The sequence below is a fragment of the Octopus sinensis genome, linkage group LG25 (assembly GCF_006345805.1).
Source record: "Octopus sinensis linkage group LG25, ASM634580v1, whole genome shotgun sequence".
Classification (NCBI taxonomy): Eukaryota; Metazoa; Mollusca; class Cephalopoda; order Octopoda; family Octopodidae; genus Octopus; species Octopus sinensis.
Window position 1 is genome coordinate 23,397,009 of NC_043021.1, and position 15,000 is coordinate 23,412,008.

Genomic DNA, 15,000 nt, shown 5'->3' on the forward strand with positions numbered 1-15,000 from the left:
ACCAAACTTGCCTCTCTACTCTCACTTTCCTTTTCAGTGGTACCTTGAAGAAGTTGATGAGAGATTGACCAGAGAGGAAAGTGTTTGTCTCCATCCTTTCAGACGCGTCCACCAGATACATTCTTTCGCCCTAGCCACAAGGATGATTGAAAATAGCTCTTCCTTCCCGTTTGAAGGAAGGAGGCGTGACAATATTGACGATAGACTCAGCTGATAAACCGACTCGTCCACACGTGACAAGCTGTTGTTCGACATAAGCCCACAAGGTCGGAAATTGTTGACACTGCACGAGTGCGTGCAAGAACGGTTTCGTCTCGCTCTGACCGCATCTCGGGCAGGTCGGCCCCGTGTTTTCTCGAGCCGTGTCTGTAGAGCTTATCCCGAACGGGTAGTGCTTCTCGGTAGCACTGCCAGGCCAGGGATCTCTGGAAGTTGTCCATGGGCCCTGGCCCGAAAGTCATCCTGAACAGGCGGGTCAGGTACTCCCTCGTCGACGTCCAGGTTCGCCCCGAGCTCGTCGTCGTACCTCCCCTCCACTAAACACCTATAGAAGGCTTTGGTTGTGTTGAAGTCACTCAAGGTCGACCCAGGACGGCAGAGTTGCTTGAGAGCAACGCGACACTCGCGGTGCCAATCGCCCTTCCTCGGCCTCTTTTTGATCCACGACTGCAGTTCGTCATGGAGACGAGCTGCAGGAAAAGCGGCCTCACAAACGGCGACCACACCTGTTCACCGTCGTCTACATAGAGCCAGAGATGTCGCAGTCTCAGCGCCTTTCTGCGCATCATCAACCACGGCATGCCCAGCCTCCTTTTAACGGGTGTTGACAGTAAATGGATCGCCTGACCATCGGGACGCATCCTTCCACAAGAAGCGAAAGAGAATGCGTTGTAGTTTGGTGATGGTAGGTCGGACAAGGTACGACGGTCAGGCGGTAGTAGATGACGGACGCGATGTACGTGTTCGCCACCGTCCGCCCGACCTTTTAGGGACAGTTTCCTCTCGGCCCATTGCGGGCGAGAGTGACCACCCTGCTCGTTATCTCGTTCCAGAGTTTTTCTCCACTTGGAGGTCCGGACCAAACCAGACCCCGAGCAACTCAACCGGGCCGTCGGTCCAGCGTCCCACGACGGAGGCGCTGGTGGACGGCATGGGCTTGCTTCTCCAGGTGCCTAGTCGCAAGCCCACTGACTTTTCCCAGTTGATTTTCGCTCCTGTCACGCCGCTTCGTAGTTTTTCAGTGTATCGCCGACCTGCTCGCTGCTCGTGGTAGACACTATGACGGTGACGTCGTCCGCGTATGCAGACACGCTCGTCCCGCATCCCCAGTTCTCGCTGGATGCCTCTCAAGGTTGCCAGCTTCCGCAATAATGGCTCGAGAGTCAATACGTATAGAAGCGACGAGAGGGGGCATCCCTGACGGACCGAACGTGCGATGTCGAAGGTTCTCGATAGATGTCCATTCACGCGAATTACCGAACGGATGCCTCTGTACAAAGCGGCTATCCAGCCGCGGAAGACGGGACCGAAGCCACCCGCTCCGAGGACCGCCTCCAAGTATCGATGGTCCACCCTATCGAAAGCTTTCGATTGATCCAAATTGATCAGCGCCCCACCCATGCCAGGTTCGTTAACTCCTTGTCTATGATGTAGCGCATCAGGTGGAGGTTGTCATGGATGGTCCGGCTGGCACGGCGCATGTTTGCGCCCTTGTCGACCAGTTTCTCGGATGACAAGCGCCAACCTCTTGGCTAGCACCTTGGCCAAAATTTTCAAGTCTGCATTAAGCAGAGTGATGGGCCTAAAGTTATCTATTACGTTTCCCTGTGTTAGATCTTCTTCAGCAGTGTTACGGCTCCTCGGCTCACAAACCAGGAATGCTCCCGTTTGCTGCCAGTTGCAGTACACCGCCGCCAAGAGATCTCCAAACAAGTCTGGCATACAATTGTAAAGCTCGTAGGGTAGACCATCCAAACCCGTGATTTGTCCCCCAAGCATTCTGCCATCGCTTCCTGCATTTCCGCCGCCGTGTGATGGCACTTCGCAGCACCCTGCCTTTCTTGTCGAGAGTCGTGGTAGGCTATGTAGGTAGGCACTGAAGTCCACCCTACGTTCTTGCCCTCCACTCGTTCCGAACAGTCGGGCAAAATGCTGCTGAAAGGCCTCACACATTTTACTTGGCTCGAGCAATTCGCGCCCCTGTTCATCTACCAGGGACCGAATGGTGGCTTTGTTGCCCTGTTGCGCCTCTGCCACCCGGGCCTCTCTCAGATAGATAGATAGATAGATAGATAGATAGATAGATAGATAGATAGATAGATAGATAGATAGATAGATAGATAGATAGATAGATAGATAGTCAAACAGACAGATAGACAGACAGACAGATAGACACACAGACAGATAGATAAATATGTTTATTATCTTTGTTATACCCACACATGCATATAGTATAATATATACGGAGGGTGTTCATTATAGATTTCTCCCGACCCACATCTCAAAGACTGGGATAAACGAAACTTGGCATAATTATTAGCCCTTCTCTACATGGCCACCACCTATGGAAACACACCTCTCACATCACTTTATGCAGCTGTGAAAACGTCGTCTGTAGAAGTTGGTAGGTTGCGTCTGGAACTAAGACTTTACCTCGGAAATAAGTTCATCATCCGAAAAATGCTTCCCCTTCAAAAAAGATTTCTTGATTGGAAAGAGGTGGAAGTCCGATGGTGGAGGTTGGTGTGAGGTAGAATAAGGGGTGAGGAAGGACTTCATAGCTGCAGGAGTTTGCTTCTATCTGAACAACATGCACACATTGTGAACCAGGCATTGTCTTACAGGAGGCAGGATATTTGGTCAGCATGCACGCCTCTGCTTCGATGCTGTCCCGCAATTTCTGCAGCAGAAAAGCATAATATATCGCCCCAGTTAATTGTGGTTCCCATTGCCTCGACTGGACTTTAGTCTCAGAATCATAGTGATGGACCCATGTTTCATGTTCATCCTGTGTGATAAAGTCTACTGCAAATCAGTCCTCTCGTTTTCTTGACATTGTCAAAATGGGCGCAATTGCCTCGTTCCTGCTTCTGAAAGACGTGATCATCCTGTGATCCATCGTGCAGACAACTCTCGCATGTGCAAATGGTCATGAATGACTTTTTCCATGGACTCTGCTCTTTATCTTCATTTCTTGGGCTAGTTGCCGAATTGTTATGCGGTGATCCTACAAAATGCTGGCTTCCATTTTATGGATAGTGCAGAAGTTCATGGGAGCATGAAATCGCATGTCTGAAGTAATTCAGAAAAGTGGTGGTCAAGCACATTATTTTTGAGGCACTGTAAGAGAATATCAATGAAATATATCATAATTCCCCCAGTTTTGCATCAGTTTCAAATTTGCACTTAACATCATCAGACATTATAATTTGAAAGGGGCAGGTTCTGGAACTGTATGATTTTTCTTAATTATTATCCCATTTATTTTGGATTTCAATAAATTTGAATATTGCAATGCCTTCTTTAATTCCATTTCCTAACTAGAGGTGAGTGTCATGATTTTGAGGAGTATAGTACGCCAGAAAAAAATAGTGCCCTTGCTTAATAGTTTTGAAGAGTAATTTATGTGTATGTACATTTTTATAAACACACGAAATTATTTGACAAAAAATTAAATTTAAATGTTGAAGTGAAGCTAACGGTGTTTTGTGTGTTCTTAAATGTCTTATAAACTTCTTCCACGCTGCAATTTCTTTGTTTCATCAGTTCACCACAGCACACGACTCAAGTAAGTACTTTCTATACAAGTACATCTCCGTAAATTGTATGTATGTATGCAAGTATGTATATATGGATGTATAAGAGAATATATATGTACGTTTTGCATGCTGTGATTCTGTATGTGGTGCAGGTCGCTCATATTAGAATCTCTTATATCATGAGCCTTACACAATAATGCACAGATGGCGTTGTCGCTGTCTTCGCTGATTTCCGCCTGCTGCAACATTCTTACCGCTGCTAGAAGTATGTGGCCAACTAGTGAAAAACATCTGCTTATTCACACCATCTCTCTCAACAAGAATCCTTCCAAGAACTCTCGTGGTCACATACTGTAAAGAAAGCCACGCATGTAATTAGCAAGGAAGCTCCTAGCATCTATGGGCCTTAGATATACTTTTTACAGGTCCAAACTCGTGCTTATGTTGTGGCATTTGTCAGCAGAGGCTGGCCAGTTACTTTGTAGAGTTAAATGCTGAAGAATCCACCAAAAGAGATAAACAAGTCAGGGTGGTTGACTGTGAGATAATTTCTGGTTGGTTGGATTTCGGGTGGTACCTTGCTGCTGAAAAGATTTAGCACTATTGTTACTGTTGCAGCTGTTGCTGTTGTTGTTGCTTCTACTGCGCGAGAACAATAAAACATGAAGAAGATACATAGTCAGATAGATAGTTTCACTGATAGACAGACAGACAAACAAACAGGCAGCCATGCGGGCAAGCAGGCAGACAGGTAGGCAGGCAGGCAGACAAGCGAGCATATGTTTACGCCAATCATGTTATCGAAAAAACAAAAATACGTCCTAAGAAGAAAGTAGTAGTAGTAGTAAGTAGTAGTAGTAGTAGTAGTAGTAGTAGTAGTAGTAGTAGCAGAGTAGTAGTAGTTTGTTTTATGTTGCTTTAAACCATTATGTTGATAGTATTTTTGTTGATTCAAATGATTGTCCTCTCTTTGTGTTATTCAACCAACATTTCGAAATAAATATGGACGAATTCACAAATCAACTATTATTTGTTAAATTTGAGAAAATCTATTTAAAGGCAAAACATTTCGTGATGGTGACGGTTGAAACGTCAGTTAATACTGTTTCGGGGCTGCCCTGGGGTTAAACAAGGAAACACAAACAATAATAACAGTAAAAATAGCAATGATCTAGCAGAAGTGGCATCAAACTTTATTCTCATAATCATTAATTGGTTAATTTTTATTCTACAGATAGTTAAGATACTTTCCATATGTGCATGTTCCTCCTTGCTTGGATATACCAATATACATGCATGCATACATACATACATACATATATATATATATATAATATATATATTTAGAAAGACATAGATATTTAAGAGTATGTATGTTATGTGTATATTATATATACTCACTCATTCGTATGTATATATATGTATGTATGTATGTATGTATGTATGTATGTATGTATGTATGTATGTATGTATGTATGCATGTATGTATGAATAATATAGGAGGTATAACTATATAGAAGCTAGTATTGTTTGTGTATACATGTACACGATTACAAGTACGTACTGCACTAATGAAACAGTCCCCTTTTACTTTTATTATTATTATTATTATATTATTATTATTATTATTATTATTATTATTATTATTATTATTATTGGTAGCTATACTCAGTAAACAAGTCCAAAGTCCAACACGCGAATAAATCTTGAATTCTACCCAGTAACTAGGTACATTATGTAAACTCCCTTTGTCATCGTTGAACTGGCCTTTGATCCATTCTTCTAATTTTTCAGCAGATGTATTTTTGCATTTTGAAGAGATGTCTCTAAGATTGTCCCACATCCTGCAATGTAACAAAATAAATTGGTGTTTTTAATCAACACACTTACTCAGACAAATTACACTCAGACAACAAACACACTCGGATAGGCAGAGATCAGACAGACTAACAGACAGACAGACACACACACACAGAGTAACAGAGTTTGCTTTTATTGTCTAATGCTAACTCAGTTTGAATCTGGAGGCAAATTCAACTCTGCAAGAGGTGGGAGAATACCAATTCCAGAAGCAAGAAAAGTCGAAAGCAACTGTAGGGAACTTGCTTTTATATCGCAACAAATCTCACACTAAGAGAATCAAGTGGATTTGACTGGTGGACTCGTTTTTTTATCAGAAGAAAGAAGCCACATTTCAGGACTGATTTGATGAGAAACTTGTCAGGGGATTAGACGTGACCTCGTGCCCTTTTGTTTTTGGTTGCCACGATTTTGTTAGCAAGATCGGTTGCGCTTTAGCTGCAGGAGATTGGTTTGCAATCCAGAGAAATAAAGATAGTCACCAAGAGATAGACATGGCAGCTGAAAGCAGCTCAACATGGTTGTAGCTGACAAGAGATCGCTGATGGAAACCTTCAGCAATCAAAAGATAAATCAGTCGCCACTGGCCAACTCCGGAAGAGCGTACAGATGAAGAAGCATGTCATTTATGACCCTCAGATACTCGCTGAATACGAAAGGGATTCCCTACATTGACATGACTTTAGCCACCAACAGAAGAGCGTTGAATACCTCTAAACAGCTCCTACAAGTTCTGTGTGGAGTAACCTCGCTGGTGTTTATTTTATCTATAACTCAACCCGTAAACACATACATACATACATACATACATACATACATATACATACATGCATACATACATCATACATACATACACATGCATACATACATACATGCATACATACATACATACATACATACGTACATACATGCATACATGCATAGATCATACATACATACATACATACATACATACATACATACATACATACATACATACATACCATACATATATATACATACATACATGCATACATACATACATACATACATACATACATGCATACATACATACATACATACACACACACACACCATACGTACATCAAATCACTATACGTCTCGCCCAACACAAAGTGAAGAAGATGGAAATAATGTTTGACTTTATTGAACTGATCAACCTTCAAAAGAAGCTAAAAAGCTATCAGTGAGAAACTCCAACATCAATGAAGGGAAAGTGAGAAAATAATCAAGGAAAAATTTAACCAAAACCAGGCAGTTGTATACAGAGATATGAGAAGAAAAGCAGTAGATGCCATAGAAGCTTCTTCACTATAAAATATAGATTCCTTCTGGTGAAAATCTGGAGACATGCAGCGTCAATGGCGATGCTCTTGCGACTGCAATTCAAAACCTTCTTCATAGAAAAGCCTACTTTCAATCTGTACCCACAAGTTTCAATGGGGATATTAGCATGCCACACTGGTTAGCTCTAGTAGTGACAAAAACTGATCCCTCAAAAGCAAAAACCACCCGCGTGGCAAAGAATTACTGTCCAATTGCATGTCAGTACTTAATATTGTATAAAGTATATACTGCCAGTTTAAATCTTTTCCTTCAAGACCATTGTGAAACTAATATCACCTGAGCAGAACAAGTAGCTTGGATGAAGGGAGATTGAGGGTGTGCTGAGCAATTATTAATAAACAAAACTACGGTGTCGGAGGTGCGGCAGCATAAGAGAAACCTGTTTTCAATGTGGTTGGAAAGCTTCTCTGACTCTGTTCACCACTCATGAGATAGATGCCCTTCAACTCGTTAAAGTTCCAGAAAGTATATTCAAAGATATGATTCACTTGGAGTTTAATCAGGATAAATATTCTCATGTGCTTATGGAACGAGCGAAAACTTTAAACCAGACCAGCGGCATCTCGATCAGTGACTTAACTGTCTCTCCTATATCTGATGCGTAATGTTACAGGTACCTTGGGGTATATGAAAACATATCTAACGATGATAGTGTAATAAGTAACGCCTCACTAAAGCATGTAACAGATGGATAAGGAAAATATGAACCCCAGAACTCTCTGCATACGTTAAAATAATGAACCACAATGTATTTGCAATACCAATATAGTATGCATTTCGGCTATTTGCTTGAATATTTTATGAGATCGGAACCTTTGATCTGAAAGCTTGAAAGATATTGACTAGTACAAAAAGTGCCTACATCAACAATGCCGTAGACTGCTGCCTCTACCTAAAAGGAAAACAAGATTAATGTTGACCTAAATAAGACAGGATTGTCGTTCAAAGCAGCAGCAAAAAAAAACAAAACAAAAACACTTTAATAAAGCTCAATATCCATAGAAATATGGAGAAAATATTCCTTTAGCTATAGGCACTAGGACTGAAAAAGGAGCTGGGAAAATATTGCAGAGAAAAAATACTTCCTCCACTACAAATATCATGCTTTAAGTGGTTACATAGTTTTATCTTGGTTGATTGGTTATTTGCTTGCTTGGTAGATATAGACTTATCATGCCGTTGTTATCGTAATATTCAAAGGTGGTGCTTTGAGAGGTTAGCAGGGAATTTTACATGTAACAGCAAAGAATATCCCTCAATGGTTCGTCACACCACGATGGAATGGGTAGTAAATGCATGTTATTCAGCTACACACAGACATCTTCAATATTTTACTTGTTACTGTTTTGGAAGGTGGCGAGCTGGCAGAACGGTAGCACGCCGGGGCGAAATGCGTAGCCGTATTTCGTCTGCCGTTACGTTCTGAGTTCAAATTCCGCCGAGTTGACTTTGCCTTTCATCCTTTCGGGGTCGATAAATTAAGTACCAGTTACGGACTGGAGTCGATGGAATCGACTTAATCCCTTTGTCTGCCCTTGTTTGTCCCCTCTATGTTTAGCCCCTTGTGGGTAGTAAAGAAATAAATATTTTACTTGTTTCATTCATTTAAGCTGCGGCCATATTGTGGCGTCGCCTTGAAGAATTTTAGTCGAGCGTATCGATAACAGTCCTCATTGTTTAAGCCTATCTATTTTGCCGAACCGAACCGCTTTCATGGGGACGTATACACACCAACACCGGTAGTCGTGCACACACAGATACACATACACGCACATACACACACACATACACACACACACACAAACGACGGCCTTCGTTCAGTTCATGCCTATCAAATCCACTCAAGGATCTGGTCGGCTCGAGGTTGTAGAAGAAGACACTTGCCCAAGGTGCCATGCAGTAGGACTGAACCGGAACCATGTGATTTGGAAGCAAGCTTCTTCCTACACAGCACACATATGTTATATCCTGATATCCAGAACGACACCCGTCCATCTGAATGTTCGAGCAAAATTGAACTGAGTCTCCGCCAACAATTACATGTCCCTCCACAACACCAAGATGTCCCTCACTCGATCAATGCAACCATCATCACGAATACCACACCACCTCTATTACAACAACAAAAATAACAAATACTTACATTTTATAGTAATGTGTTTTGGACGTCTTTATGGGTTCACTGAATAACTGCCACATTTTCTTGCGGTGATCCCAGCCAACATTACAGAAATCATTGTCTGTGTAACATTTACGTTGTATTTTCACGACAATTTTGTTGGCATTCTTACAATCGAGTGACGGACGTTGGTAGACTTTCGTTAAATCATCTATGAAACATCTTATGATACTATTTATCCAGATATTACCCTGTGAATATTAGACAGTGGTTAGTGAAAGCAAAAATTTAGTTTTGGGGATTGTTTATTTATTTATTTGGGGGGAGTGAATAGTAATTCTGTGTAATTTTAACACAAGACCAATAATTTTGAGAGGAATGGAGACCAACTACATAACAAACCCCAGTACTTTGTATCTCTAATTTGGGGGAGTAGGAAACAGATAACAAGAATGGCACGTAGAAGATGGAAGAGTAAAAAAAAAACCTTCGGTCATGAATGACCATGGGATTACAACTAGAAAGCTGCCCTCCGAAGCACAAATCCGGGAAGGGTTATGGAAAGCCAGTAGTCATCTATGCATACCAGCCTCCCCTCTCCACACCAAAGGAAAAGCCGATACAGCTTGGCACCACTGAGTTCACAACTCATTTCTACAGCTGAGTGAACTGGAGCAGCGTGAAATAAAATGTCTTGCGCAAGAACATAACACACAGTGCACTCCGGGAATCGAACTCACAACCTCATGCTTGTGAGCCCGACACTCTAACCACTGTGTTATGCGCCTTTACATGGGATAATGTATATATTAAAAATAGTGAAGAGATGAAAGGGAAAACAGAGAGACACGTTGCTTCAGTTCACTCAGCAGTAGAAATGAGCTACGACCTCAGTGGTACCAAGTTGTATCGGCTTCTGAAAGGATGAAAGTTAAAGTCAACCTTGGCAGAATTTTAGCTCAGAATGTATAGACGGGCGAAATACTGCTAAGCATTTTGCCCGGGTGTTAATGATTCTAGTAGCTCACCACTTTAATATTACTATTATTATTATTATTATTATTATTATTATTATTATTATTATTATTATTATTATTATTATTATTATTATTATTATTATTATCATTATTATTATTATTATTATCATCATTATTATTATCTTATTATTGTTGTTTTGTTGTTGTTATTATTATTATTATTATTATTATTATTATTGAGTGAGAGAGCAGAGCATGCCATCAAAGTGACACTGGGGTAAAATATACGAAGCCCAATATACCCATCATGACTACCCGTCTGATAAGGGTACACCAGGCACATGCATCACAACCATATGTGCGCGACATGGTGATCTCATATCAAGATAAACAGCACATGACCTTGCAGGTGGGATCCAGTTAGAATTTTCTTCAGGTTGATTATACTATTATTTTATTATTATTATTATTAGTTATTATCATCCTCATCATCATCATCATCATCATCATCAATAATAATAATAATAACAATAATAACAATAATAATAATAATAATAATGATAATAATAATAATAATAATAATAATAATAATAATAATAATAATAATAATAATAATAATAATAATAATACTTCGTTTTGGAATTTGGTTTGCAAGATTCTTTGCGTGAAGTATACTCTATTGCGTCTGGGGTGAGTCATTCTCTTATACAAACTCGTAAGAAAAACACCAGAACTTACAAATATATATAACATACAGAAAATTGCACTACTGGGTACTGCACACATCCTACGCAAACACTTTCAATACAGTAACCATAAGAGCATCACAACAAATCACAGCACATACCCAAGGCACACAGAGCTGCGCTCCTTAGTGAGGTGAAAGCATGTTGTAAAAATAAAAACTACTGAATAATAACGATAACATCGAAAAATACCTTAGGAATGAGAACCCAGGTTCGAAATTTCCCCAAGACACCTGATGAAGGCTGGAGGGTATATCAGCCGAAACGTTGTGTTAACAACAAACAAGATGAGGACAAATAACCGTCAACTGTAAATAATGTAAATGAGGTCATATAGGATGAATGAAAATAAGCGGAAAGTGTTTCTTAAAGTGGCGAGGGATGATGGTAGTGATGGTACTAGTGCGGGCAATAGTGGGGTCTCCCTTCTCTCTTTCGCTGTGGGCAAAAAGCCTTCAGACAATTTGTGTTCGCACACAGATGCCAAACAACAGCAGAAATTGTATTCACCTCAATAGACGTCATTGATTGGTTGAAATTGCCGAAATGCAAGAAATTAACAACAAATAGCTTACAAACTACAGAATTTTCTCAAGAACGCCAAGGGAAAAAAGATGTTTTATGTGACACATTCTACCAGTATACGAAGTTTAAAGTGTTTAGTTACAAAGAAATTAATTTGAAAAGATCCGATAATTTTGCTCAGACCCATATGGTCTGCAGAAAACACGACAACAAAAAGGGAAAGAAAAATAGACTTCAAAACAATTCAATAGCTCAGAGACCGGGATGATAAACAATAATAACGATAACAACAACAACGATGCAATACGAAACAGTGGCTCTCATGGCTTCTGATCATAACAGATTGGAAGTGTTGTTATGTATAAAAGATGGGCTACAGCAAATATTCTGCTCAATACCACAGATTTGCTTGTCAGTTGTTTGACCGTAACCAGCTGAGCATATCCTTTAGTATGTGCATCTCTGATCAAGAGCAGAAGTAGTGGGGGCGCATCATAGCCATGTATTGAGAGGAATTCTTTGGGATTTGGATAATTCACTTCTGGAAACATGGGTGTTTCAGTCATCCTTAAACCTTATTCAATGACATTTTGAGTGGGATGGGCTATTCAACCTGAAAAAAATCGTAACTGCGCCCTACCTGCAAAGTCATGCGCTGTTTATCTTGATATGAGATCACAATGTCACGCACATATACTTGTGATGCATGTACCTGGTGTAACCTGATCAGATGGGTGGTCATGATGGGTAGATACACTGGGGTTCGTATATTTTACCCTTAGTGTCACTTTGATGGCATTCACTGCTCTCTCACTCAATAATAATAATTAACCTGAGTAAACAAGATCGAGCGCTCTCAGAAGTAACATAATGTATAATAATAATAATAATAATAATAATAATAATAGTAATAATAATAAATAATAATAAATAATAGTAATAATAATAATAATAATAATAAGAAGAAGAAGAAGAAAAGAAGAAGAAGAAGAAGAAGAAGAAGAGTAATGCTATTGGCACAAGGCCTGGATTTTGTGGGGAGTGGAGACAATCGATCACATAAATCCCCGTACTCAACAGGTACTTAATTAATCCAAACCTAAAAAGGATGAAATGTAAAGTCGACCACGGAGGAATTTGAACTCATAATGTTGCATGCGAAAGGATGAAAGGCAAATTCGATCTCGGCGGAAATTGAACTTAGAACTTAGCGGCAGACGAAATACCTATTTCTTTACTACCCTCAAGGGGAAAAACACAGAAAGGACAAACGGATTAAGTCGATTATATCGACCCTAGTGCGTACCTGGTATTTTATTTATCGACCTCGAAAGGATGAAAGGCAAAGTCGACCTCGGCGGAATTTGAACTCAGAACGTAACGGCAGACGAAATACAGCTACGCATTTCGACCGGCGTGCTAACATTTCTGCCAGCTCGCCGCCTTACGATATATTAATGATAATAAAACATGACATCCTCCTTCCTTTTAACTCTCTCTCTCTCTCTCCATGCTCTCACACCCTCTCTACCTTTAACTTTCCCACTTTCTCCTTCTCTCTTACACTTTCTCCCTTTCTCTCTCTCTCCTCTCCCCCTCTCTATCCCTCTCTGTCTGTCTGTCTGTCTGTCTGTCTCTCTCTCACACACACACACACACACGCGCGCGATTCTAATCAGAAGTTTGACCTACCACTTCAGCCACTGGAACTGAATTTTCTTTGGTTTTCAAACAATGAGCACGCGATTTATTCTTTTGCACCTTTTCACCACAGGGAAACCTTTGGTTTAAACAATCATAGAACCTGCAGTCCAAATCCTTACTGTATTGCAGGCATTCCTTAGTGACATCTGAAAAATGGAGAAAAGAAAAAAGTAGGATGTTGTTCTTGTTGTTATTGTTGTATTAGAGGTTACTTCTAAAGCGGCGCTGATCAAACATATAGGGTGTTCGGGGTAAATTTGACAATTTTTATGTCTTCTGTTTTCCATGAACAACTTAATGTAGCAGTGAACAGTCAACGGCGTTGGTGAGCATGTTGAGAAAAAGTTTACTGATATGGAGGACTGGAAGCCATTTGAACATTAGAGAAGAGTTCCTTGTATATTGACGACTCGTGCCGGGTGTCAGAATACTGACATTATGACTTCTGCTCAATGCTCTGTGAACATTATAAAGGCTGAAAGAAGTGACGGACAACTGCAACGGAGATACAAAGACGTGGACGACACAACAAGCGTTCTAACTGCGCCAGCACGCCAGAACAGGGCCTTAGGCTCAATTCAGACGGTTATATGAAGCTGCTGGAAACTGTGGTTGAAAATCTGTCTGGGGAGGGTTCTACTGAAATGCCATATGTGTTGGCCCACAGAATTCGATTCCTTGCCACACCTCCGGAAAGTCTGAAATCGGAGAATCTTTACAACTTTACGACTTCACCAGACCAAATTTCTGGACTTCTAATTCCCTCAATTTTAATACCATGGATTATTATGTGTGGGGCGCGGTTGAGAAAGATACCATCTGCACCGCTGGCAGCAAAATGGCGAGCTAGTGACCAAGAGAAACGCATGCGCTAGCTTCCGGAGACGTCTTCAGGCAGTGGTGGAAACTGAAGGCGACTACTTTGAATAAACTATCATTTGATAGCTAAGGCAACAAAAACTGTGTATATAGAAGCGAAGACCCAAACTTCTGAATGGTATTAATTACAGGTATGTGTAGTTCGATTTAGAGGAAGAATACATATTTCTAAGGCATATTACTATAGGGAAGCTTAACCGGCAGCATGGCACGGTATGAACGGATAGAATTTGTCTTCATAATCAGTTGATTATATCTAAGGAATGGTAATATAGTTAAGGATAGGCACATTAAAAATAATATATCTAAGAAGAGTCGAAAACGCATCTGGACCGATGCATTTGCACATTAAGGAAAGTGTTTGACAACCTAACAGAAATTACGTTTTATTCAATTCTTTTCTTTTATCTGTCGGCAACGAGACAAATTCAAAACTCTTCTAGTCTGTAGATATAGGAGTAGTGTTTAAATGTATTATGTACGCGTTGGTGCGGCTGTGTGATAAGAAGCTTCCTTCGCAGCAACCTCATTCCTTGTTCAGACACACTCCATGGCTCCTTGGGCAATTATTTTCTATAACCTCCAACCGACCAAAGCCTTGTGAGTGTATTTTCTTCAGAGGGAAACTGAAAGAAGCCCGCCGTTTATATAAATGTACCTGTGTGTGCATGTGCGTTTGTGTGTGTGTGTGTGTGTGTGCTTGTGTGTATGTGTGTGACCGTGTTTTTCCCTCTACTACCACTTTGCAACCGGTGTTGGTGTGTTTAAGTCCTCGTAATCTAGCAGTTCGGCAAAAACGAATCGATACAATAAATACTAGGTTTAACAAATAATAAACACTGGGTTTGATTCATTGGACTAAGATTTATTCAAGGCAGAGCTGTAGCATGACCTTGGTCTAATGATTGGAACAATTAACTCGTAAAAGACAAAAGATATACTTGAATATATTAAAATCTTTGATTTGCTTCATTTCCAAAGAGGGCAAATCTTTGGATTGTAAACGGTAGGAGCTTCAGTCAGCAAACCGGCTGAAGTGTTTAAAGTTTTAAGAAGCAAGATCTCTAAACTCATATTGGCATTGC

The 15,000-nt window shown here is 40.5% G+C and overlaps 1 protein-coding gene across 1 annotated transcript in view; it reads right to left on the reverse strand.

The window, feature by feature from the left end:
• Window positions 1-4,807: 4,807 nt before the first annotated feature.
• Window positions 4,808-15,000, reverse strand: part of LOC118767948 — a 20,790-nt gene continuing 10,597 nt past the window's right edge. The window contains exons 2-5 of the mRNA XM_036513432.1: window positions 13,025-13,182; window positions 9,109-9,335; window positions 5,476-5,602; window positions 4,808-4,876 (exon numbers count right to left, since the gene is read on the reverse strand). Of these exons, the coding sequence (XP_036369325.1) occupies window positions 4,808-4,876; window positions 5,476-5,602; window positions 9,109-9,335; window positions 13,025-13,182 (581 nt within the window). The remainder of the gene's footprint in view (window positions 4,877-5,475; window positions 5,603-9,108; window positions 9,336-13,024; window positions 13,183-15,000) is intronic.